The sequence below is a fragment of the Pituophis catenifer genome, unplaced genomic scaffold, assembly GCF_029215685.1.
Source record: "Pituophis catenifer annectens isolate HBS135680 unplaced genomic scaffold, rPitCat1.0.hap2 SCAF_1, whole genome shotgun sequence".
Lineage (NCBI taxonomy): Eukaryota > Metazoa > Chordata > Lepidosauria > Squamata > Colubridae > Pituophis > Pituophis catenifer.
In genome coordinates this window covers 297,491,150-297,517,447 of record NW_027256881.1, presented here as the reverse complement: position 1 = coordinate 297,517,447, position 26,298 = coordinate 297,491,150, and the positions used below count along the sequence as shown (strand labels likewise).

At 36.9% G+C, this 26,298-nt stretch overlaps 1 protein-coding gene across 1 annotated transcript in view; it reads left to right on the top strand.

Annotated features, from left to right (window-relative positions):
- The first annotated feature begins 1,578 nt into the window (after positions 1 to 1,578).
- The window catches only part of LTBP2 (latent transforming growth factor beta binding protein 2), a 104,669-nt gene continuing 79,949 nt past the window's right edge, over positions 1,579 to 26,298 (top strand). Inside the window, exons 1-3 of the mRNA XM_070931410.1 lie at positions 1,579 to 2,102; positions 8,350 to 8,420; positions 22,312 to 22,543. Coding sequence (XP_070787511.1) covers positions 1,579 to 2,102; positions 8,350 to 8,420; positions 22,312 to 22,543 — 827 coding nt within the window. The remainder of the gene's footprint in view (positions 2,103 to 8,349; positions 8,421 to 22,311; positions 22,544 to 26,298) is intronic.

Here is a 26,298-nt window from a genome sequence, read left to right as displayed (position 1 = left end):
AGTCAGAGACTAAGCCATTTAGAGATTTTCATGCCCAAGCAAGCACCCTGAATTTAATCTGAAAATTGATGGGCAACCCATGCAGCTTTGTGAGGACAGGTGTTATATGCTTCTGATGGTTAATCCTAATCCAAAGCCTGGCTCCTACATTATGTACCCACTGCAGTTTTCAAGTTTCCTTCTTTAAGGGCATCCCCTATTAGAGTGCATTATAATAAACTGATTACAAACTATTGCATGAATAAGAATAGCCAAATTAGAGTTTTCCAAGAAAGGCTGGAGATGGTGAGTCAGTCACAGCTGAAAGATCCTGCCACAGATGAACCAATTAAATTTTTCAAGGTCTACACTATGAAACAATTTGCCTTGGGAGTTATCCATACCATTCACATTTTTATGTTGTGAGGTGGCTTTTTTTGTGTGGTTTAATTGTTAGATTTTTATGTGTGGTTAGATGTTTGCAAACCATGGCAAATGGCAAAATAGTTAGCATATCATATTTAAATGTATCAATATATAAGCCAATAATTAAGATCCAGCTCCTCCTCCAACTGTAATAACAAGCAAATTTCATTGTCTTACCTTTACACCTGCTTCTGGTTTTTAAGGGAAAGAATCAAATCAAACCTTATGATTATGGTAATGGTAGCCAAATCTTACATTATTGTTCAGTCCTTGTGTAAGCGTATTAAGCATTATTTCGGTTTCTTCCTGAAAATGTAGAATATAGCAGCCTGGATTTCAACTTGCACAATCCCTGTTCAGCTTGCACAATCCCTGTTCTGCACTATATCTAATATATGTAGTGGTTGGCATCAGGTCGTAGTAGAGAGACAATTACTTCTTTCACATGTATCATATAATATATCTATTTGTGTCTGTATCTATTTCACTTCTGTTTGGTTAAAGATGAGCATAAAAATTTGAGCATGTGCTTCTGCTCAGAAAGTTTACCCAGAGACCAGTTGCGTTTAAGTGGTATGTGTAAGGGAAAGGGGTGGAAAGAGAAAGAAGCAAAGTACACCAACTTTTTGCACAGGCTGTGAATGGGACTCCCTGGTTGCTCAAGAGTTAATATTTCTGTCTTGCAATTTGTTTCCCTCTGCCAAAGTGGGTGTTGCTGGAATGTGTTTTGTAAAAGTGTGTGTGGGGGGGTTTACTGAGCTTGTCTTCTGAACAGGGACGATGTCAGTATCAAAAAGACTCAAAAGGGGGAGGTTTCCAAAAATAAAATTGCCCATCCTATCCAGAGCCGGGAAGTGCAAGAGGCAAAGGAGAAGGTGCTTGGAGCTGTCTGCAAAGAATACCATGCGCTCCGACAGCCACTGAGAGAAAGCGAAGGGAGAACTCTTAGGCAGGGAACTGTTGCTCCTGGTTCAGGAAGATCTGTGCTGTTGCTCCTTTGAGGCTTGTTTTTTCATCTAGACAGCAAGTATTATTGAAGCCTCTTTTGGATGTACCTGAAGATGTGATTGGCTCTGAAATGCACCAGAGGGATTTAGCTGAGGGGACTTTTCTCCAAAGTCCAATTGTATTTGGTGTATGACCCTATTAATCTGACAAGTGTTTTCCTCTTGGATGGAAACCATGAGGAGTTACTGGAACAGTTTTCTCCCATTAACTATAGCACTTTTTTGGGGGGTTGTGGACTGTCAGAGAGACCTTGCTGGGCGGCTGGCTCCATATCCTTCTTTCAGGACAGATGCTGGGAACAGGGGGATGACACAGTTTAGATTTCAGCAGAACCAAGGCAGATTCGGGCCAAGAACTAAGGTACAGAGTTTGTTCCAGGTACATGGTTCTTCTTCTACATTGGATCATGTTCCTGTAACTCCTCAGACAAATGCTGCGGCTAATGCCCGGATAAGAAATCCAGCAGGGAGGGAACTTCGAAAACAAAATTCTGCTCCTGCAGTCCACAAACTCCCATCTCTCACCAATGTGAGATCTCAGAGCAGCAATCCTAGAAGGAACACTGCTACTTTGAGTAGAGGTCCAAGCTGGACTCTCCAGCAGAGAACACCATCGGTGAACCTTGTTCAGAATGGACCACGACCACGGACAGCCCCACAAGTGCAGACTGCCAGAGGCCGGATGGTAGGGTAAGTGCAACAAGCATTCTCCAATTGTCATATAAAGTACTTGGGAGATCTGAGCACTCTTTGCTTATCTCCATATCACTTTTACACTTATATTCTGATTTTAGAGTTTATCAGTTCATTCAGAATCATCCAGGTACAAATGCAACCTAGAAAATGCTGATTTATTTCATAGAACAACATAGTCAAGAATACTGCTGCAGAGGTTTCTGCAAGCCATCTGCTGTATCAGAATCTAAGCTTAAGTGATTTAAGCTTAAGATGTTATCCACATTTGCAACTCATTTGGGACCTAAAAAGCAAATTAAACTGGGAAACCATGAGTTCTAGCCCCACTTTAGCCATGAAAGTCAGCTGGGTGACCTTGGGACAATCATACACTCTCAGTGCAACTCTTCACAGGGTTATCATTATGAGGAAAATAAGGGGAAGAAAGAATATGAGATATGTTTGCTGCCTTGAATTGCTTATTAAAAATAATAATGACAAATGTAAACTAAAAAAATATATGTGAAATGTAAATATACAAATATACACTCCATACTGCTGCCACAATTTAGTTATGACAGGCCCAAGGATTCTTCCACTTGAATGGAGCTGCTGTCAACCACCCAAATCTTATTTTCTGTTGGTTACTTCATGCAAATTTAACATAATGAGTACTTCCCATTGGAAAAAACAAGAGAGAAATTCCATGGTTTATGATGATTGAATTATGGTTTGCAGTGGTAAACTAAGCCACTGTGTGCTGGGTTTAGTGGAATGGCCAAGTGTGGCTATGATTGAAGTTTAAAAAGAATGCAAAAGGTGTTGGTAACCATGGTTTGTTGCTCAAATAAATCACAGTCTCTTGTGTTGTCTTGCATGAATGGATATGTAGGTATACACTACTTCTCCTTTTGGCTTGCAGACATACAGGCGATGTGATGTATTAGTGCTGTTGTCTCTCTTAAGTTAGTATTATGGATTTCTCCTCTTTTTTAGGACTGAGAGGACAGGAGATTTTTTTGTCCCCTTCTGTTCTTGTTATAGATTTATAGTCTTTCTTTCCCATGGTTCAGTTGCTAAATCCGCATTTTACATGCCATGGTTTATTTTAATAATGGTTTCTTGAATAAACCACAATTGGCTAGGTTTATATATCATGCTTACCATAAACTATAGTTTACAAACCAAAATAATTATGCTCACAAGATTGGCTAAAAGTCACTTATAGCACAGTCTCCCCCCCCAATCTGTTAGATGCAAACTATTTATGCCTATTGCTGGGAATTTGCAAAATTGAAGGTGGGATATTGGAGGAAACCTCAGTCAGGGAAGGCTGAGTTTGCATTGCAAAGATCAACAACTTTTTTAAGGTAGTAGCCATTACAGCTCAATTTCATGCAAGATTTCTCCAAGTCTAGAGTTGTTTTTTTTTTAAAAGCATGATAAATAAACATGATACATGAATATGTAAGCCTGCCTATAATATCTGGAGAGTACAGAGACTTTTGTTCAGATGTAGCTATCCAATTCACTATTTTAAATATTTTTTAAAAAACATAATTTGAAAGTCAAGGGACCTAATTTAAGGGTTAACTGTACCTAGGGTATAAAAATCCAGATGGAACAAATTTTTATAGCCCAGATGTGGTAGTTTTACTTAAAGCTTGTGGAGAGATTAACAATAAATTAGGTGTAAATTTAAAAACATATTTTTCGAAAATAAGACATATTCATATAGAAAATGAGTGCAAATGTCTTTATTTAATACTATTTAATATTAATGCCATCATGATAATTCAGGATGCAAAGTTTCAAAGAATCTGTTGGATTATTTTACCCAGCATTTTTCAACCTTGGCAATTTGAAGATATGGCTGGCTGGAGGATTCTGGTGGTTGAAGTCCACACATCTTAAATTTGCCAAGACTGAGAAATACAGATGTAACCAGACAGACCAAAGCAAAGCTCTTTTCACTGACGGCCATTCAGTACATCTCAGGGGGAAATGTGGTCTCTCAGTGAAAACTTTCCTTACGGAGGTGTTTTGATGTAATGTGTCATTGACGTTCTACTTGGGTATCAACCTTATGTGGGTTTAACAGCTGTTTTTAGAAACCTTGGATTTTACTACATGGAGATAACAAAAAAACTAATTTTCATTTAATTTAAGGACAAATGTGGTAAAGAAAAACATAGACTCAAATTTATGTACCACATATTGCACCAGATGGGGATCCGAAACTGATGGATCCAAGGATGCTCAGATCAAGCCTGAAAGAGAATATAAATGAAAGAAAGTGAATCACTTTAATGTCCATTGCAGGAAATGGCTATGCCTTTCTGCCTTATATATAATCTGAGAATCTGAGAATTATAGAAGGAAGAAACTATCAATTTCAGTTCTGTCCCATTTCTCACTTTTTAATCTATTTAAGACCATATTTGTTTTGAAAAGTCCATACAAAAGTTATTTACATTTCCTGCAAATTTATAAAGAATCTACAGTATACAGCCTACTATATAAACAGCACTTATAACCACAGTAAACGTTTTGAAAATGGTTTACCGTTGCCCTCTTGCTAGGCTTGAGAGGGACTGACCCAAAGTCACTCTCTTGGCATTCATGCCTAAGGCAAGGCTAGAACTCATGATCTCACAGCTTCTAGTCCAGTACCTTTAATCGTTACACTTATAATCAATGTTAATCTGAGTCATCTGACTGTTTCATTCATATTTGGAAAAGCTAATTGGACCAAATTGTTTTTATTTTAAAAATAATAGCTACATAGAAGAGGATAGAACCTATGGTGTAGGGAGGGGGAATTCATCTTTTTCTGCACCATAATCATAACAAAACTATGTTACTGCACTAATCTTGGTATTTTAATCTTAGTTTGTTAAACCACAGTGACAATTTCATATATGATGCTAAACTATAAATTGACACTTACAAACTACATATTTTGGTTTATCCATTATACAAAGCCAGAACCAAACAAACAGCAATGTGGGCAAGATAAATCCAGCCAATGTCATCTTCACAAATGTCCCTCAGCTTCAATGCTCCTCAATTGTATATCTGATAATCCTTGTTTCTTACTGGTACATCAGTTTACATGAGGTATGTTCAGAAACCAAGTGTCCACTTTGTGGGTCAAACTAATTATATTTGCGAATTTGTAAAATTGGGTCAGCTGCTCAACCAATCTAAATAAATGTATAGTAAAGGCTGCCGCGGGGCCATAACTCTTCATCCACTTCTTTCCTCATAAGCCTACTTTTTAAGTATTTAAAAAATGGAACTAACGCTCTCCTCCCTTCCCCAAAAGGATTAGGAAGCTGTTTCATCTGGAAAAGCACAGGTGGGTAGGAGCTGTTCCATTCCCTGCTTTGGAAGAACAATTGGAACCAGGTGGAACTTTGCTATCTTGCCATCTGTACTGCTAAGCAGACATTCAGAGCTGAACATGCCACAGAGGCAGCTCAGCTTGTTAACTTCTTCTAGGAGCATCACCCTTCTTTAAGCTGTAAACATGTGGTGATCCTCAAAGCAGCAGGAATTTATTTTGCATTCTTTCTGAGGCAACAAAAACCACACACTGTTCAAGTCACTCAAATGTTGAGAAAATTATTTAACTGCAACCAGATGCTCAGAAGGTTGGTATAGACTAAGGAAAACCAACAGTCGTTTTAGCTTCCCCTGGATTTCAGCATAGCCCCACTGTCAGAGCCCTATTAAAATTCTCCACCAGAAATGGAAAAGTCCTTTGCTTTTCATCCTCAGTAAAATGGACCTTTCCTTTTCTTCTAGTCAATATTAGCCCAGATCACGTAGCTCTCTAATTCTGAACTCTCTTGGAGAAGTTTCATGTATGATGTACATTTTGTTAAGGTTTTAGAAGATTTATATGAATATGTACTTTGTAAATGAAAAACACTTTATTTGGATATATGTCTATATTTTATTGGGTTTATTTGTTAGTCAAGGCTAGAAATTGAGTAAAAAGGCAAGTATAACTGGAATAAATAATTTAAGAAAGCTACATTTCTGACTTCATCCAGGCTTCATTTAAACATAATAGTTTGCCTTTGCTCTGGAGCTGCTACATTCATAGCTAGAATTTTAATAATATTATATATATATATATATATATATATATATAGGCAATGGTATGGCTCTTTGGCATTCAACATTTAAAAAAATATATGTAGTTCTCCAACTGCGTTAAGATTTATTAAATTGTCATCTCTCTGTATGAATCACTATTCCTTATTTGAAATAGGAGGCACACTTAGCATGACTTCCTTTTATTCAAGTTAGTTTTGCTTTTTATTATTCTAAAAAATTTGAACTATTGTCAGGCTTGTGTGCTTCCAGCTTTAATTCAGAAAAAAATATGACCAGTCACCAGAAGATTATGAAAATATTGATCTAAGGAAAAATCTTACCAATGAAAACCCAACCTGTAAGTGTGTTTAATACTAAAGAGAATAATCAGGTGCTAGAAGAAGCATGAGGGGTTAGTAAATTTGCCAAAATTCTGGAGTTTATTCCCTTTGGAACATAAAGTCTCTAGCATGAAGTCAGCAGGAGTTGACTTCTTTACTCAGGGGTTTTAATTTTTATTTAACTTGATGTACTGCCAATGTCTCTCAGTGGTTTACAACTAGGTCTGTTTTCTGGGCAGGGTGAGTGGTTCTGCGGCTGCCTATAGAAATCTGTCAGATTATGCCAGCAATCTGAGGTAGAATGAGAAGTGTTTTCTTCCTTTGTAAGTCATTTGTTACAAATTTATAACAAACGAGTTAGCAAATCCAACATGAGGAATAGGAGGGTATGGTTGGTTAGTGTGGTATAGTGGTCAGTATGCTGGACAGACAGACTCAGCTTTTAGTTTGTTCTTAGGCACAGGAACTCATTGGGGAAACTTTCAAGCTCGTCTAGTATGAAAGATGGATATAGATGGATATATATATTCTGGACTGTGCAGAGATGGATAAATTAACGAAAGAAATAAAAGAAAAGGAAGATACAGAATATTATCAAGTATGGACTAAGTGGTATGATTTGCTCGAGATTAGGGAAAGAATAAATGATGGAGAGAAGAATGTGACAAAAATGTAAAATATTGTAAATGAATAAAATTAGAAATAAAGGGACGATAAAGATAATGATAATAAAGGATGGGAAAAATGGGGAATGTATAAAGTAGAAAGTAAGAGGAACGAAACTGATATGTAAAAAGAAACACATATTATGTGTTTGTGGTATGTATGTTGTGTTGTGTTGTTGTAAAATCAATAGAAAAATAATAATAATAAAAAAAGAAAGATGGATATAGCAATTTTAAGATAGATAACTTCAACTCTCAGAATTCTTCAGCCAGTATGGGGTTGAAAAACACTGCTTTATCATATGGTCATGTCAACATGCATTTAAAGAAGAAAAATGCTGGATTCATACATTGGACTAAGCCAAAGTTTGATTGGTTTTGACTAAGTACAGCATTTCTCAAACTGTGGGTCACCCACAATTGTAAAATAGAGGGATTTACAAGCATCAAATTTGAAAGAGAAGAAAGACTGGGATTGTTAATCTCAATGCAGGTGTCCTGGGAGACAAAACATTGCAACCTAACAGAGTTTTCCAAACTGCAGCATTTTAATAGATTTTTAAAAAATATTTTTCTCTTTCTCAGATGCAATAGTTAAGACACATTTGAGGGTAATACTAATGATATATTCAATTTAGAGCTTGCCTTTCCTTTGGAAGGCCAAAGTGGTGTTCTCTCCATTTAGGGAAATAGGAAACTTTATTTATCATTACTTTATTCTTTTAATAAAACACACAGGAAGTGTCATGCTATAATAGAGGGCATGTACCTTTACTAACATATTCATTTGAATCATAATTTCTGGCCAAACAATGTTCTCAGCAGGATGGTAGAGAGTACCTTTGGAAAATTAATTTGTGGGATATACTAATTGTGCAAATGCCAATTCAAATTTACAATAGAATTCCAAATTACGATTTGATTCAGAAAATCAGATCAATTTGGATTCAGAAAAAAATCAATTCTCTATATAGGCACAAATTTCTGGAATAATCCAAATTAGTCCAGAGGATCCTGTTGATTTCAGCATTCAGATTGATTCCCTGATTCAATGCAGAAAGTAGTTTTCAAAAGTAATCATAGCTGAATGGTTTGGTTTGATTTCAGGAAGTTTCCAGGTTATTAATCTTGTCATTTGTAATTATTTAGACCAAATGTCTGCGGGGGACAATGCTGCTCAGGGTGGACAACAGCTCCTAGAACAAATAGATGTATTAAACGTGAGTATAAAATTGTTACAATTGCTATTATCACAATTTCACATGGAAGTTTACCTACTGCATAATATATACAAGGCGTAAAACAAAAACCCCAGTTTCAAGGGGTTGGAAGTCTATTTTGATAATAGTGAATGGACGGACAAAGGATGGGATAGAAGAAAGATGCAAGTTTTTGCAAGCCAAAAACTCAGATAGAATTTGTCATAGAATGGTTTTTATCATATCTGCTTTAGCATCGTCTGTTTGAAAGGTATTTGAAAAAGTCTATCCAAATATTAGAACAGTGTTAGCAATAAAAGTTTGCTTCATTTTGTGGACCTGATGGAGCTGAGTTTCTTGTAACCATGATGTTGCTTTTGAAATTTTACCCAGATTAGACATTCCAGATTAGCCTTGTCTGTGTTAATAATTAGGGTTATGAGGTACAAAACGTTTTGTGATGGCACTGCAGCATTCCTAGGAATTTTAGTAGCTGTACCTGGTGGAGATTTACTTACTACTACCTTATCAGTGAACTGTCCTGGCTAGATCAGTTCACACCTAATATAAAATTCACATCCAAGAACCAAAAGTAAGATAATGAGTGTAACCATGCTAAGCGTGATTCTCAGGCAGGAATTAGTACAAAATGGAATTTAGTAATGATATTTCTTGGCTATGTTTGCACAAAGTACTTAAACGGGTCAGTTAAAAATCTAGCAGCAGCATTGCAGAGCAAAGTTTGACTTTTACCTTAATTTTTGTTTGCTGTATAAATCTAATCCTTTTTGATCAGTTAAATTCTGTTACATTGTATGAACCCAAATATCTTTCTTAACAAATTAAGTACAGCTGGTCCTCAAGTTATGACCATAATGGGGTCTGCCCATAATGGTTGTATAATGGTCATAAAACTGTTTATGATGTTTTTACAGTGGTCATTAAGCAAACCAGTAGTTCACTATGGGCATGGTTTTTCTGAAAATTGAAAGTGCTGGTTTTCAGCAAAGTCATCATAAGATGCGGTCACGTGACTGTAGAATGCTGTAAATGCAGATGTGCTGCTGAATGCCTGAAGTATGGTCCTGTCAGTATTTTGGATCCAGGTCATAAACTTCCTTTTTCAGGTAGGTCGTAACCTCAAATAGTCACTAGGCAACCAGTCACTAAGCAACCAGTAGACTGGAAGCTAAAACATATACAGAATAGTTGCTGGAATTGTGTATGTCTAGTTTAATGAAAAGAAGGACTAGGAGTGACGTGATAGCAATGTTCCAATATCTCAGGGGTTGCCACAAAGAAGAGGGAATCAAGCTATTCTCCAAAGCACCTGAGGGCAGGACAAGAAGCAATGGGTGGAAACTAATCAAGAAGAGAAGCAACCTAGAACTAAGGAGAAATTTCCCAACAGTTAGAACAATTAATTAGTGAAATGACTTGCTTCCAGAAGTTGTGGATGTGCCAACACTGGAAGTTTTCAAGACAAAATAGGACAATCAATTGTCTGAAATGGCATAGGGTTTCCTGCCTGAGCCGGGGCTATAGGACTAGAAGATCTCAAAGGTCCATTCCAACTCTGTTATTCAGTAGTAAATTAAGGATTACCAGTATGTCTAGCTTTTTGTAGTTTCCTGCTTACAGGAATTTCAAATCAAAGAGACTGCCAATGGGAAGAAAATACTACAGTTTATGTGCAGGAGGATGCAGTCATATCAACAGTTTTTCAATAAAGGTATGATTCTGATTAGCTCCATAACAACTGAACAATTAACAATTATCACATTAAAATCAGTGAAAATAGTGAAGCAGCAATATGATAAGCCATTTTTCATGACTCAGACCACAGGGAATAAAATAAAACTATTTTTTTTTACTTGTCAGGCAATTACTTTCCAAGGATTGAACTCTTAAAGAGGTTCAGTCTAGAGGGCTTACTCTAAAGCTGAATGGTGCTAAATATCTCCACTTTGTAGCTTCCATTAGACGCTCCCTATGGAACCTTTTTCCACTCTTAGGTTATTACTTCACCTATTCCTTTTTAAGCTTTAAACATGGGATCCTGTAAACTAGAACCTCCTGCTAGGCCATTTACTCTTGCTATATTAATCAGGAAGGGAAAAGTATGGTGTGATTTACAAGGAAATAGGCCCATAAGGAGATGCTGATGAAATCATTAACCATATGGAGTAGAATTGGGGATGCAGTTAATTACACTGCAAATCAGAGCAACTTGTCCATTATTAGTTCATTGTTCTAATCTCTGCATCCAGTCATGCTTTTAACTTTCCACACTCAGCAGTCCTCTAAGTCACAGTGGAACAGTAAAGAAGCACTTGATTTCTCTAGTGTTTCTAGCCAGCACTTGCTGCTTGCAAAGGCCATAGTTCTCAGCAGTGTAATAAGCCAGAACAGCTACAATCTCCAGTCCAGGTTGAGACTTCTGAAGTTTTGTATTACTTTTTCTTTCAGCTCAGCGAAAGAAATAAGAGTTAATTACCTGTAAAGATAGATTTTAGTTGTATTATTTGGGATCCTCAGGTATGTTCTTATGAGTAGTAGTTATCTGTAGATTTGGCTATCTATGTTTATTATAAAATATGCCAAGTCACAGTCACTATATTTGCTCATACCTCTCTATATCTAGAAAACCAGGTCATGCAGATCCGTATACTTTTATTATGTTATTAATGTAACAAAATCTTGCAAGTCTAAATGTGGTTTCCCATCCCACTTTATCTTCATGAGAACTTGGTGTGGTCTTGTCTGAGCTGTTTTCTAGGTTGCAGTTCTGCCCTGGACTTGAGTTTCCTTCATCTGATCATTGTCTTGGTAGCAGTTCTTCCTTCTGTTCCTGAAGGATATTCCTTCTGCCCATTATTCTCCCCTTGCAGACCATATTAATTCCATCTATCCATAACTTATACAGACAGTTATGTGTACATTGGCTTTTGTTCTTTAAACATTTCTACTTCACTTAAGAATCTCATCAAGTCCATCTAATCACTCTTTCAGTTCTATTTTTTAATATATCACTATCATGCATGTCTTTACATTGTTTTTTTGATTTCATGACAAATTAATCCCATTTGTTGTCCATTGTCAATATTTTTATTTGACCAAATTAAAATTAATAAATAGTGTAACAAGCTTTTAAAGTTCTACAAAAATTCTAAATAAGGAACATGTTCAACAAAGCATTAAAATGACAGGGAGAATGTTTAGTATCAAAGATAATGATTTTCATCATGATCTTCAAATGAGATGTGGGATAAAGTTGCACGTATGTTCTGAATAATTGAAAAGCTTGCATGCTATTTTCAGAATTTGAGATGGCTTAATAAAGGTGTTGCTATAATGTAGACTTTGAAATATTATTTATTCCACATATATAGTACAAATAACAATTTGTTTTTACTAAATTTATAAAGTTGCATAAATAAATATTCCTAAAAGACTCCAACTGCTTCCCAACACACCTTAAATATAAACTCTTTGAAGTATTACAGCAGGTGCCAGGCTCTCTAGCTCAAACATAGCAGAAATATGGCTAGATGAGAATTTGGATTGTATACTAAGATGAAAGTATTAAAGTTGATTCTCTTTTGTCAATACAGTATAGAGTGATTTTTTTATAACTGTAGTAATTAATTATGGCACTTCATTTCTTTGCCTTTTCCATGGTTTAATGAAAACATTGCTTTGTACTTTTCCAATTTGGACCTAAGCAATAAAAGAAGAAGAAAATAAGGAACTTAAATTATAAAGGGGCCCATTTGACTTTTGTCTATATTTAACTATTCAATGAACTATAGTGAGGGCTGAATACTGTGCTTGCTGCTTGAAGTAATAAGAGCCTCTTAACACTTAACTATATTCTTTTTCTTTTATTCTCTGATCTCGTCATTCTTCCTCCTCTTGTTTTTTCATAATCTTTTTTGAACTGTGTTTCTTCCTAGTTCTTGCTTCTCAAAATCTTGGCTGGTTAAAGTCTTCCACTTGCTCCAGTCCTGTTGTTAACCTGGATGTGCCAATGCTTATGCCAGAGAATTGTCAATTCCACCTTTTACAAGTAGGACTGCAAGAACCAACGGGCCTGGTAGCTCAGCAGACTAAAATCATTGTGATTAACACCAGCTGTCTGCAATTACTGTAAGTTCGACTCTCACCAGGCTCAAGGTTGACTCAGCCTTCCATCCTTTCTAAGGTAGGTTAAATGAGGACCCAGTTTGTGGGGGCAATAAGCTGACTTTGTATAAATATACAAAAGTATGAAGGCTATTGCTTAACGCATTGTAAGCGGCCCTGAGTCTCCGGAGAAGGGCGGCATATAAATCAAATTTAAAAAAAAAATTAACAACATGTCCAGGGGAAGGTGGGAGAATGGGCTCTTATCCTCCCTGGCAAGGCTGCTCCTAAATGTTATTCTCAGGAGATTGGCTTCCGGTGGACTTCCGGGTGCGCTTCAAGGTGTTGGTGATCACCTTTAAAGCGCTCCATGGCTTAGGGCCGAGGTACTTACGGGACCACCTTCTGCCACCAATAGCCTCCCACCGGCCAGTTCGCTCCCACAGAGAGGGCCTCCTCAGGGTGCCGTCGGCTAGACAATGCCGGCTGGCGACCCCCAGGAGGAGAGCCTTCTCTGTGGTGGCACCTACCCTTTGGAACAATCTACCTCCAGAGATACGAGTGATCTCCGACCTCCGGACTTTTCGTCGGGCCCTAAAAACTCATCTCTTTCAGTTAGCCGGTCTCTCTTGATTTTATGATTTTATGGTTGATTTTAAATTTTGATATGGATTTTAAATTGATAAATTTTAAACTATGGGCCAAATTTAATTATTTTAAATCTATTTTTAATCGTACTTTATATATAAATGTTTTATTTTGGCTGTTCACCGCCCTGAGTCCGAAAGGAGAAGGGCGGTATAGAAATTTGAATAATAAATAAATAAATAAATAAATAAATAAATAAATAAATAAATAAAAACAAGTTATAGGCAGTACAGGGGATTAGGAGAACTATAGTCAGATTGGAAATTGTTATTGATTGATCCTTTATAATTAGCTATTAAGGTTTGAGATTTCCCACCAGGACAGTGCCTGGCATGCTGCTTAAGGAACAGAGAGAATATTGTAATTTTATGGAAACTTCTATTTTTCAAATGTATAGGAACTGAAGTGAAATTGTGGCATGGTTCTTTGAACAAATAGTGCATACAGAAATATACATGTATCTGGAGGAAATAAATGTACAAAATATACTATGGCATATACGGGAAAGTTGTTTGTGCAAAATATCTATAGAGTTATAATGGTTTGTAGATAAATTTTCACTTGACCTTCAAAAAAGCAAATGCTTCAACTAATGTGAAAATGAAATTGAATGGAAAATGAAAGAATCTAACATTGCCTCACTAATGACTTATAGCAGTGGGTAATGAAACCAGAAAATTATTTGAAAGCCTCATTCCAAAATAATCCTTGTTGATACAAACTAAATACGTGATGCATTTACAGCATTGCCAAATATGTCTTCCTGTATAATATTTGTCTAACACATACGGCTTACCTTTTAAATAATCAAACTCCCTGGGGTCCCTCTGTTTCAGTAATTCTTGAGAGAAAAGGATAGCAGTGAGTGCAATTGTCCATGTGAATATGCTGTGCTAATGGTTCTGGCAGGAGCTGATAAAAGCAGCAGTTGATGTCTCCTGATGGGATCAAACTGAAGCAGGGGTGAAATCCAGCAGGTTCTGACAGGTTCTGGAGAACTGGTAGTGGAAATTTTGAGTAGTTCGGAGAACCGGTAGTGGAAATTTTGAGTAGTTCGGAGAACCGGCAAATACCACCTCTGACTGTGCCCAGAGTGGGGTGGGAATGGAGATTTTGCAGTATCTTTCCCCTGGAGTGGGATGGAAATGGAGATTTTGCAGTATCCTTTCCCTGCCATGCCCACCAAGCCACACTATGCCCACCAAGCCACGCCCACAGAATCGGTAGTAAAAAAAAATGAATTTCACCACTGGACTGAAGGGTCCCTGAAGACAGTTGATGTCCAGAATCTTTTTTATATAGGAGTTTTGGAATGGGAGTGAGGCAGTCATGTGTTAAACTGGGCTCTGTCCTTTCCTTCAAGTACCAAGGAAAGAGTGAATGAAGCCTGTGAGTTCAGGAAATGGGGAATAAGTACAGGCAGCTCTTTCTAAATTGCTGTGGGTTCCCCAGGAATTCTACTGAGGGATAGAAATCTGTTGGGATTTCTTGCCATATAAGCTGTATATCTTGTACTTAGTACTTCTATCCCTCTATGTAAACTATATGTCAGGGATGATCATTAAGGTATAGTGGTCTTATTATGGATAAATACTTGGAGATCTTGAGTGCTTGAAAGGTGGGCAATGAATTGAACCAACAAAATCTGAAAACTTCTGCTTTGATGGTATATTAGACCAATTGGGAAGATCCATTGCAAGATTCATACTATTTCAGTGGGTTGAGAAAAATCACCATTAAAAGATATATAAGTTCAGTCAAGGACTCCCAGGACTTATAGTTGACTTCTTGGGGTCGTTGTTGTTTTTTTGGGCTAGGAAAATAGAAAAGGCAATTTTCCAGCTATTTTTTTCTCAGTGTTATAACTCTGTTGCTGTGATTCATCCTCTTGGTAAGAAATGAAAAGATTATTAGCAGTTCTTCCTGATTTTGGCTTACTTGGTTGCTGGCAGTAAACACTATTTGGAAACTTTGTAGTTTTATGTCCAGAACCACATGAATGAGCCATGAATACTCATGGCTGAAACTTTTTCCCCTCCCCCTTCCTACTCCCCCACATAAAACAGAAAAATTGCTTAAATTAATTGGGGGGGAGAAATAAAACCTCAACCAATCTCTGTAGGCAAACTCTCCTATGCCTGACTTGTTTTTTCCTCCCCTCCCCTCACAGAGCAGAGATATTGGAGGGAAAAGAATTAAAAGACACCAAGCAGGCACGCAATGGGAAATAACCAAGCTGTTTTGTAATGCATTTTGGGCTGCTGGTGCCTCCAAATTCCTTTTGTATGCCATTGTATGGCTGTTTATTCTCTTGTAATCCTTTCCTTTCCAATTAATGTAAATACAAACATTAATTCTCTTCTTGCTAATTATCCCAGTACCCTGGTGAGCCTTCCAACCAGTAGAGGAGTGGTTAAGAGGCAAAGGAAAAGGAAAGTATGAAACTGATTAGTTCTGTCAGTTACAGGCAGGAACACCAGCAGGTGCTCAATATATAGATCCATAATGGCACGGTGGTTAAAATGCAATATTGAGGCTAATTCTGCTGATTGCTGGCTGCCAGCAGTTCAACAATTTGATTCTCACTGGCTCGAGGTTGACTCAGCCTTCCATCCTTCTGAGGTTGGTAAAATGAGGATCCAGATTGTTCGGGGCAATAGGCTGACTCTGTAAACCACTTAGAGAGGGCTGTAAAGCACTGTGAAGCGGTATATAAGTCTAAGTGCTATTGCTATTGCCCTGCCCCCTTGGGAGTATTCCAAAGGGAAGGGGAGGGGGGAAGGGAAAGCACAGTAACGGTCATGATTTCTCACTTAACAACTGCTTCAAATGACAACAGAGCTGTCAGAGGATAATTGAAGATTACATATATGGGGAAAATGGACACAGCTCCTTATCATCAATATTAAAGTAGATATGGGAGCTTGGTGTATAGGTTCTTATGAAATAATTTCAGAAAATGGTTACTAGCTGATTAGCTGATCCCTGTTACAGGTAGTTCTCTCAACACATGACTTCAGGAAATAGATTTATAAAAGAGAAGATAAAAAAAAGAAGAGAGGATAAAAGTAGCTAAGATATAAGTAGCAGAAGAAAGCATGGTATGAGCTAGAGTTTCTAAATGGTTGCTTATTTCTGATTTTTCTAAGCACCCCTCTTACCTTCAGCATTTTTCTCCAGCTATTAACTGGTGCATCCATCCTATGCAAGGCACAGCCTTTTTACTGGGGTCATCTTAAAACCAGGCCCCATTCTCTTGGTGCTTCATAAGTTTCTTTTTCCAAATTGCACGCTAGCATACCAAAGCCTCCTAGGCCTGGTGAGGGAACAGGATGAGGCCTCCTGGGTCTATTGGGAATGCTGGGATTGCAGACATTGAACAAAGTGGTCACATGATGTCTTGCTTAACAACTACTTTGCTTAACAACTGAATTTCTGGTCTTCATTTTGTTTATCGAGAACTACCTGAATTATTTTTGTTTACCTCAGTATATACAATAATTGTTGGAGTCTTGATTTGTTCTTAGATATTTTTAATAAGTCTGTTAATTCTACTGTCATATTTTTAAATTTTAACTACTGTCTTTTGCTTTCTGTTATTGTTTTACTTTGTATTTTCTTAATCTATTGCGAAGTCATATATCCTTTTCCTCATCCTATATCTGTAGTTTGATTTGTTTTCTAAGCAAAATTAATTATTTTTTAAAAATGAAATGCTATTTCAGAATTCACTATACAGGCAGTCCTTGACTTTAAACCACAATTGAGCCCAAAATTTCTGTGGCTGAGCAAGACAGTTGCTACAAGTTGAGGACTACCTTTAATGATTTTTTGCCACTGAAACATCACAAGCAGGAGGAAAAATGAGGAAACTGCTGTCAGAGTTCCAGAAAACCCCAACTCCGAGTAAAGATGCGGAAGCAAGCATTTTCCAAAGTTCTCTTTACTAGAATAGGTAAACTGGCACATCTGGGAAAACCCGAATCTGAAAAGCCCGGGTTTTCCTTCAGTAAGTCAAAACCCCCAAAACCATCTTCTCACTTCCTAGTCGATCACATGCTCCAATCAATGTCCGTTCCATCTCTACCCAGCCCCCTGACCATTCCTTCTCCAGATGCTGGATCGCCCTGACCTTGACTGACAGGAAGAATGCTATTATGTCTACTAACAACCCCTCTCCTTAATCCCCCCTCCTACTTTCCCACACATGAGAAGGTGGCAGCATTGAAGCTTCCGGCCTAATATGGCTTCCAAACTGACAACTGCATTCTGAGAGAGTGACTGTGAAATATAATCAAGGACTTGATTTATAAATTATTTGCTAATTTAGATGTTTCTGTTCTGCTGCTTTACTTGGTCAGTTCCTGCTCTGGATGGGCCAATATTCTATGCAGTTGACTTGCCCAAATGTGGAAAGCAGGAACAAGAAAAGTATTTTTACAAATATTTCATTATATTTCATAAACAAATATTAAAATGCAAACTAACATAAAGGGGAAAGGGGGAGGGGAATAACTGGACAAGCTAAAATGTGACAAAAAATGCATCAAACATATATAAAACAAAAACAACCAACTTTTTTAATTTCAATTTTTCTATAATTCAAATAAAAATTAAATATTTAAATTATCTTAAAATGCTAATAGTCAACATTCTAGAAAAGCAGGAGCAAGGTTTGAAAATGACAGTTTGGATTTGACTGTCAAAGTTTCAAAGAGATTTTGGATAATATAAATGATTTGGGGAGGGGAGTGTTAGTCTTATTATAAATCTGTCAACTACCTTCTCAATCTGTAAATTTTCAGATAAAAGAATCCTTGCAGAGATAGCTCTCCAGTGTGTTTTCTACAAAAAGACTTGATTATGTGGAAAACCCCACTGTTCAAGGAAGAATGTGACATATTGTATTTCTCAGTTATGTATGCATTAAAATGTCATCAAACCACTCTACCAAAACCAATTCTTTTAATGCTGGGTGAGATTTCCTGGTGTAACATCTGTAAATGAAGTTCAGCAGTAAAATAAAATATTTGAATAAGAGTTTTTAAAATTTAGGAAGAACTTTTGTTGCCGGAAACTGCCTCAAGTTCCTCAGTCTGTATGCAGTACGTTCCCTTTATCAAACAGTGATAAAGGGAACGTACTTTGGTAATGCACTCTGGGACATCTTAAGTCTTTTCCCCCAACATAACCACCTATAACTTGGAGAATTTTGTCTAAATCCGCTGAAAAAATCCTGATAAAATATTTAGGTACTCCACTTTCCCAAATGGTTCAGGTAGATTCTGTTTTCTCGAGATGGAAGAGTATGGGAATGAGTTTTTAAGACTGACCAGATAAACTTTTATCTGATTCTTTTCTTAAATTCAAGCTATCATCCACAAATTCAAATTATATGTGTTGGAGGTTTGAAAAGCTAGGATTACCAGACATCTGATGAAAGAACATGCTTTCTTTTGTCCTCATATCTTCTGTCCAACAAGCATAGTCATAAAAATCAACTATTGTCTGGCTTTTTTGAGTGTCTTTTCTTTTTCTTTTGGATTGTTTTCACAAAAGTAGTCATTCAAATTTTTCTGTATTGTAACCTTGTAAATTGTATCTTTGTTTCCCTCGTCTATTGACAAACTCGACAGCCAAGAATTGCATTATTTAATTTATTTCTTAATTCCAGTAATTGGCTTCAATCCAGCCCCTTCACATCTATGATCACTGTAATCATAAAACATCACATGACTCACATTTCTATGGTGGAATTTAAAAACATCATCATCAATTCAATGTAATCATAACCTATGTTCTTGAAAGTAAAGATTTGTTGGAAAAAAATAGCTAATAAAAAAAACCAGTGTTTCTGATCTTGGAAAAAGTAATTTCATATACATGTAGACCTAAATAAATGTTTTCTGCAATTTGTCATGGATGCCAAAAAACAAACAAACCCCAATATGTCCTTCCTGCCATCAAATTGTCAATGTTCTCCTTTGCCTGTTCAGATATCTGGTAATTCTATGAAAAGCCCAGGATATTTCTACCCAGAAAAACAGAAACTCCCAATGTAGTTAGCCTGCCTCTCTTGCTGGCCTTCCAATTTCAGTTAAATCTAAATGGAATTTTAACTTCCTCCCCTTCCCATTGCCTTTCAAATCAAGAGCTATTTTTTGTATTCCTATCTTCTCTCTCTCCAGGAGTGTCTGCAGCAAAGTGGGACAAGTTATGGAAATTTAGGGTGGCTGCTGTGGGTTGTATCTATATACTATTAAAACTCTTGTGTCTGTTTGTAATCTTCAATTGGGAGAAATTGGAAAAGATAGGGCAACAATTATTGAACCATAGAAATTCAAATTGGTGGGCTAACAAAATGTCAGGACCCACGACTCCTGTCAGAATGAAATTTGGGAAGATTGTGGCTGCTTCAGTACCACAATGCCTTCTAGCTATGCTTCCCAGAAACTTGTAGATTGATACAAGGGGTATATCTGTGCCTTTCCTGCCTCCCTTTGGCTCTTCACCAATTGGTTGCTGGCAAGACTTGATTGGCAACCAGTGGTTGCATTGGAACTGAGCCCAAAATTTTTGAAATTTCTTAACAGTGATGGTCCTTTTATGAAAGGACAAGGGACCTGTTGGCGAGGTAGGCTGGCTACCACTTCCTCCCTGGAGGGAGGGGACCCCTGACATAACAAGTTGGGGAGTGTGGGTGCAGTTTTCCTTGGTTTCCTTTGTTTTCCCTCCCCCAGCAAAGTGACAGGCCTCTTCCTCTGGCCAGCCGAGGAAGAGGAAAAGGATTCAGCAGGGCTCTCCCAAAGAGAGGGAGGGCAAGCTTATATGTGGAAGGAGGGGCTGGGATGTCTACTGGTGAGGTAGGACTGGCTGGGGGAAATGGTGCATACCTATATTTTATGTGGAAAGATAAATGACCCAATGGGTCATGGATTGCCTAATTATTTTTAGAAAAAGTGGTATTTTTATTTCCCAAATGGCTGTGCCCTTTTTTGCACTTTGTTTGCAATGATTCTATTTTTGTACTGTACACTGTCTAAAGTTGTTATAGAATTGGACAGCCTAAAAATGTAATATATTAAAAAAATTCACCATGTAATGATATTACTGAACGAGCCCTTCCTTTACTTGCCAGTGTCACAATGATTGTAAGGTGGGGCTTGTATAGTGACCTTACTATAATGCTTATAGTAATGTTCTTTGCTTATTGACAAAGGAAAAAAAAAAACCCCACAGGCCAGTTCATTTGTTTTGGATTTTTAGCTGCTATGTATTGGTTGAAAGCAGACCAGTTGCAGATTGTGGCTACTGACCTGTTTTTTGTTAAAAAGCAATGACTGATCTGTCATAATACTAGTCATGCTACCTTTTGCTTGGATTTTTAAAAAAATCTGTGAGGCAGAGTCATTGATATCACTACTCAAAGCTGCCAGGCAACATATTGTTCAGGAGACTATCTCCCAATTCCATTTTGATGAAACATTGATCATCTTGGATGTCTTAACCATTGACCTGCCTAATAAAAGAATGGTTACACAGAGTGGTTCATACCAAAATACCTTCAAAGGTATTTTGAAGACTTCAGTGTTTGTTGTGAATATATCTGCTCTCCACCCCCAATTCTGAAATATTACTCAGAAGTTGTACTTCCAGAACTAGAAGTCAAAATTTCCAATTTATTAGACATTGCTCCCCAGTGTGCTTTAGATATAGTACTTTATGTTATGAAATATGACCTACTAATGGTGCCAAAAAGACAAATGGAAATTTGGACATTCTCAGCTGTTCAATGACAACAAAATTGTACATTATTTACTAAAAGCCATCTTTTGTCTTGCTAATGTGATTGTTCCAGAAAACTGACTCAGTGTTCTTTAATAAAAGGTGAAGGATTGTCTCACTGTCCCAGAAGTAGAACAGTGCTTATAAACAACAGACAAGGCCAGAAACAGCAGCCTCTTTCTCTCATTTGAGAAATATTTCTGGGAATAGTACAAATGCTATTTCAGATGTGAGCTTCTAACTATTCACCCTGCGTTAATGATATTTCAAATGCAGGGTGCTGTTTGCCTGAGTTAATTAAAAGAGTGTTTTTAAAATCCTACAAAAGTCTTTTCTAAACAGATGGTAAATTTTAGCAGAGCCTAAAGACCAAGAAACTCTTTGCCTTTTAAATCTTTAGTTAAACAAGTAGCTAATCATTTATATGTCTAACTTGTTTCCACTGGTTATATCCCAAGTTTCTTCTTGGTTCACTTAGATGTCAGGTAAAAGAAAGGCTAAATCTTTTAAACTAAGGATGCTTAAATCTTAAAATGTAAATATTACCTACTTCAGTAGGAATTGAGTATGCAAATTCTTGAAATGACTTTTGGAATCTCTGTCATAAAAGGTTTTGACATTTCATATTAAATGTTTATATTGAATTGTTAAATCTGGGACAAATGGCCTTCTTTGAATGGAACAGTAGCCAAAGTTTATTGTAAACAAAGAAGAAAATTATTTCTGTGAAATACGTAAACACAGATTATCTCAATACAAAATCAATACAAAATCCCACTTTAAGTTTCTTAAAGTGGGATTAATCTAAAGGGATTGTCTTCTGTTACAAATGCAATATTATTTGCAATATTTGTGCAGTCAGATTTTGAAAAAGTACTAACTTTTTTGTAGGTTGTCTGCATTGTTTAGGGGACGTGGTGGCTCAGTGACTAGGACGCTGAGCTTGTCGATTGAAAGGTCAGCGGTTTGAATCCCTAGTGCCGCGTAACGGGGTGAGCCCCCTGTTACTTGTCCCAGGTTCTACCAACCTAGCAGTTCGAAACCATGTAGAAAATGCAAGTAGAAAGATAGGGACCACCTTTGGTGGGAAGGTAATAGCGTTCCGTGTGCCTTTGGCATTTAGTCAAGCAGGCCACATGACCACACAGACGTCTTAGCCTTTCAGTTTTGAAACGGAGATGAGCACCGCCCCCTAGAGTTGGGAACAACTAGCACATATGTGTGAGGGGAACCTTTACCTTTACTGCATTGTTTTACCTCATGGAAGCAGATAAATAAGTGCTACGTATGGGTGATGCAGACATATTACGATGTGGATGTCTGTTTCTATTCATTCTTCTCCTTATTTCCTTAGCTGTATGTGACCCTCCATGCCAGAATAAAGGATCCTGTAGCCGTCCCCAGCTTTGCATTTGCCGCTCAGGCTTCAGAGGATCCAGGTGCGAAGAGGTGATTCCAGAAGAAGAATATCATCCTCCTGGCCTTGCAAGTGCCTTTCAGCCTCCGGCAGGTGCCCTTCCAAAAAGAATAAACAATGCAGAAAAAAGAGAGCCACAGCTACCTACCATACAAAAGCTTCCAGCTGGGTAAGTTATTCCAGTTATATGCCATAGCAATTATTCCCTTTTTGTAAGTTTAACAGTGGCGTAGTGGAAGGACAGCTGGCTCCATTCTAGAACAAATGTGGAGAACAAGAAAGATGCATCTGCACATACTCACCAGCTCTAAAGAATCATGGACTAACAGATCCCTCTTGAAATCTGTCTGCCTAAGACATGTAAATTGGATTGATAGTAAAGCTGTGTTGCTATTACGATCTTAGAAAATCCACTACCTCAAACCTGCCGCTAATTTTTTTCTTGATTCTTTTTCTGCATTTTTTTCTTCATTTTTATTCTAAACAGTAAAGAAGCAGTCATGCATAAAATGGACTACTATCATTCCCTAGGTCTCAGTCAAAGATGAGAGCTTTCAGTGACTCATGACAGCTGCACAGTGAATTTACAGTCACTGGAAGGAAGTAAATAATAATTGCTAAAATATGAGGATATTTTGGTATTGCTGTTATTATTGGGGGGGGAAATAGATGTATGTTTTATGACATGAGTAAAGTTTAAAACTGAATGGTTAATCAGAAATTGTCAGTAGTAAATATATAAACTACAGCTCTTAGTTCACATGTTCTTTTTCTTTCAACCCCATTCCATGTTTGGGCAAAAAGATTTTAAAACTTGGTTTAATAGTGCTTTTATGACTGTGTCCTTCAAAAAAAAAACTGCAGGGAAAAGTGCCAATCATTCAATCCCATTACCTCTCCAGTATAGCTTTAAATATACATTTTTAAATGTAGTAAGTCTAACATTCTTTCAAAACAGTGCTACATCTGGATATATAAAAAATAGACATATGGTCTTGACAAGCACTTTGGAAAGTGCAGATCAAGCATTATTCAGACAGCCACTTTTGTCAAGACCAAGGGTCTGGGCTATCCTGATACACATAGTTTAATACACTAGTCCTTGATTTACAACCATTTGTTTAGAGATCTTTTGAAGTTACAATGGCACTGAAAAAAGTGACTTATGATTGTCACGTTTATGACCCTTGTGCATCGTCACGGTCACACAATCAAAAGTTGGACACTTGGCAACTGGCATGTTTTTATGACTGTCCTAGGCTCATCTGTTCATCATTTGTAACCTTTCCAGTTTGCTTCTGACAAGCAAAGTCAACTGCATGATTCACTTAATAGTTGTGTAAAAATGGTTGCAAAATGGGGCAAAACTCACTTAGCTACCTTGCTTAGCAATGGGAATTTGGGGCTCACTTGTGGTCATAAGCTGAGGATTATATATAGCTGAATGGAAGGAGGCACATCTGAAGCAGCCTAAAGTAACCTGTAGGTATTGGATTCTCTCACATTGACTGCATCCTCAGCCATATCCATCATGAAGCATGGTAGACTGTATCTATGATATTGGGAGAAGAGGAAAAGTCTGCTTTGAATCTGGAACAACTTTAAACTGCTTTATCTGTTGGATAAGGATGAGATGAGAGAATGGCCTAAAGAAATGGCAAAAATAACCTTATTGATCATATTCACACCATTTTTAGGGAGAATTTGAGGATTAGTGCCAGCACTGAACAACATGTGTTTTGGGTGACATTTGCCCATTTTAAGGCGATCCTTTTGATTTTCATCATGCCGAATGTTTGGTATAATCCACAAATTGTGTCTATCTCATTATGTTTTCCTAAATCAAGGTCATTTATTAGCAAGTTAAAAAGCATAGATCCCCCAAAAGATCCTTCAGCGACTCCAGTTCTTATATTCTTCATGGAGAAAATTATCCATTTATTTTCCTCTGCATTCTGTGTTTTTAAAGGACAGTTCCCTCTTATTCCATGACTGCTAAATTTACTCAACCTCTTTCATGAACTCAATGAATTCTTTTCTGAAAGTTCATATATGTCATGTTTCATTTGTGCGTTTCTCAAAAAAAGATTTGTCAGTAGGGTTTACCTGTACAAAATCCATGCTGATTTTTCCTTCAACAACATTTGTTACTTTATATATTTCTTATTTTTTTCCTCTGTTCTCACAAATATGTCCCAAAAAAATATCAAGCCAGCCTACCTATAATTTCCCATTGGGTCCTTTTTTAAAATTGGTGTCATGTTGGTTATTTTCCAATCTTCTATCACCGAGTCTGATTTGAAGAATAAATTACATATACCATAAGGTCAGCAATTCTATATTTTTGCTTTTAAGCTCTTGGGTGAATACTATTAGGAACTGGTGATTTGTTATATTATACTTTTGCTACCAGAGTTTCTGCTTATTTCTGTTCTTGTTTATTTACTTGGTCAATATATGTTTCAAAACTACAGTTGACCTTTGCTCAGTCATTTTACTTTCAACGCCCCACTTATTTGATTAGGATTTTATAGCTTAAACATCCTGCAATTATGTGACCCAACTTCATGATTTTCCCTTGCAAAAACTCATTACAAGGCATGATTACCCATTTTACATATGCAGATATTTTGCCATTAATCATTGTTAATATCTTGAATAGCCTCATGCAATCACATTTCTCTCTCACAGTGATAGGATTTAGATTCAATTCCAGATAAATTTTTAATCCTAAATGACACAATAAAGATTAACAACTCAATTTTTGCATACTGTAACAATATCCTTCAAAAAACTTCTCCACACATTACATGAAGCAAGATATGATTAGAAAACATTCAGTATAATATAAAGATCTCTTTCTATATGAATTATTACTATTATTAATTCTTCATTTAAAAATATTATTTATGCTAAAGTCAACCATTTTTAATCACCCATTTACTGTCTCAGCAGCATATCTTAACAATTAAGAAATGTTTAATACAATAAGCCATAATATTACATTTAAAAAGATGGATAGTTAAATGCTTTTGTGGTTTCTGGTTGGACTTGCAAAGTATATAAGTTTACAAACAATTTTGCACAGCCTTTCATGTATAAAACATCATTTATATCTGTTGCTTGCAGATCAAAAAGTAATCAGTAAAGTGACAATGGTGGATAATGAGAAAAATAAAATTCTTAATTCCTATTTTGCATCTATCATCCCTCAGAAGCTAAATGGATCCTAGCTGGAGATTATTAAATTACTGAGAGTGTGATGTAACTGCAGCTGAGGATAGATATCGAGAGTGTAACTTTGCTAATTTAAATGAAATGAGATCAGATCATATTCCAAGGCCACAAACCCTCAGATAAGTAGACATATTGTACAATAGTTATTAAAGAATTTCAGTTGTTTGCTTTGTAGCAAAACTGAACCCTATTTATATTGAAATCAAGGTTCAAAATTAATGTCCCAAAGGTGCTTTTTCAAGAGGCAACTGGATTTTCTGGATTTTCTTTGAAGACGTTTTGTTTCTCATCTAAGAAGCTTCTTCAGCTCTGACTGGATGGTGGGGAATGGAAGGATTTATACTCTTTGTAGACAGCTGGTCATTTGCATTCTTTTAGCAGCTCTACAAATGACCAGCTGTCTGCAAGAAGTATAAATCCTTCCATTCCCCACCATCCAGTCAGAGCGGAAGAAGCTTCTTGGATGAGAAGTGAAATGTCTTCAAAGAAAAACCAGAAAATCCAGTTGCCTCTTGAAAAAGCACCTTTGGGACAACCATGATCTGGATGACTGAGAATTTCCATAGACCTTCAAAATTATTGCATCTCTTTTTCTCATTCAAGAGATATAAGAGACTAGTTGGTTTAGTGGTTACAGACTTAGCAGAGTAGCCTATGTGACAAGAAGATGCATAGATTTTTATAACT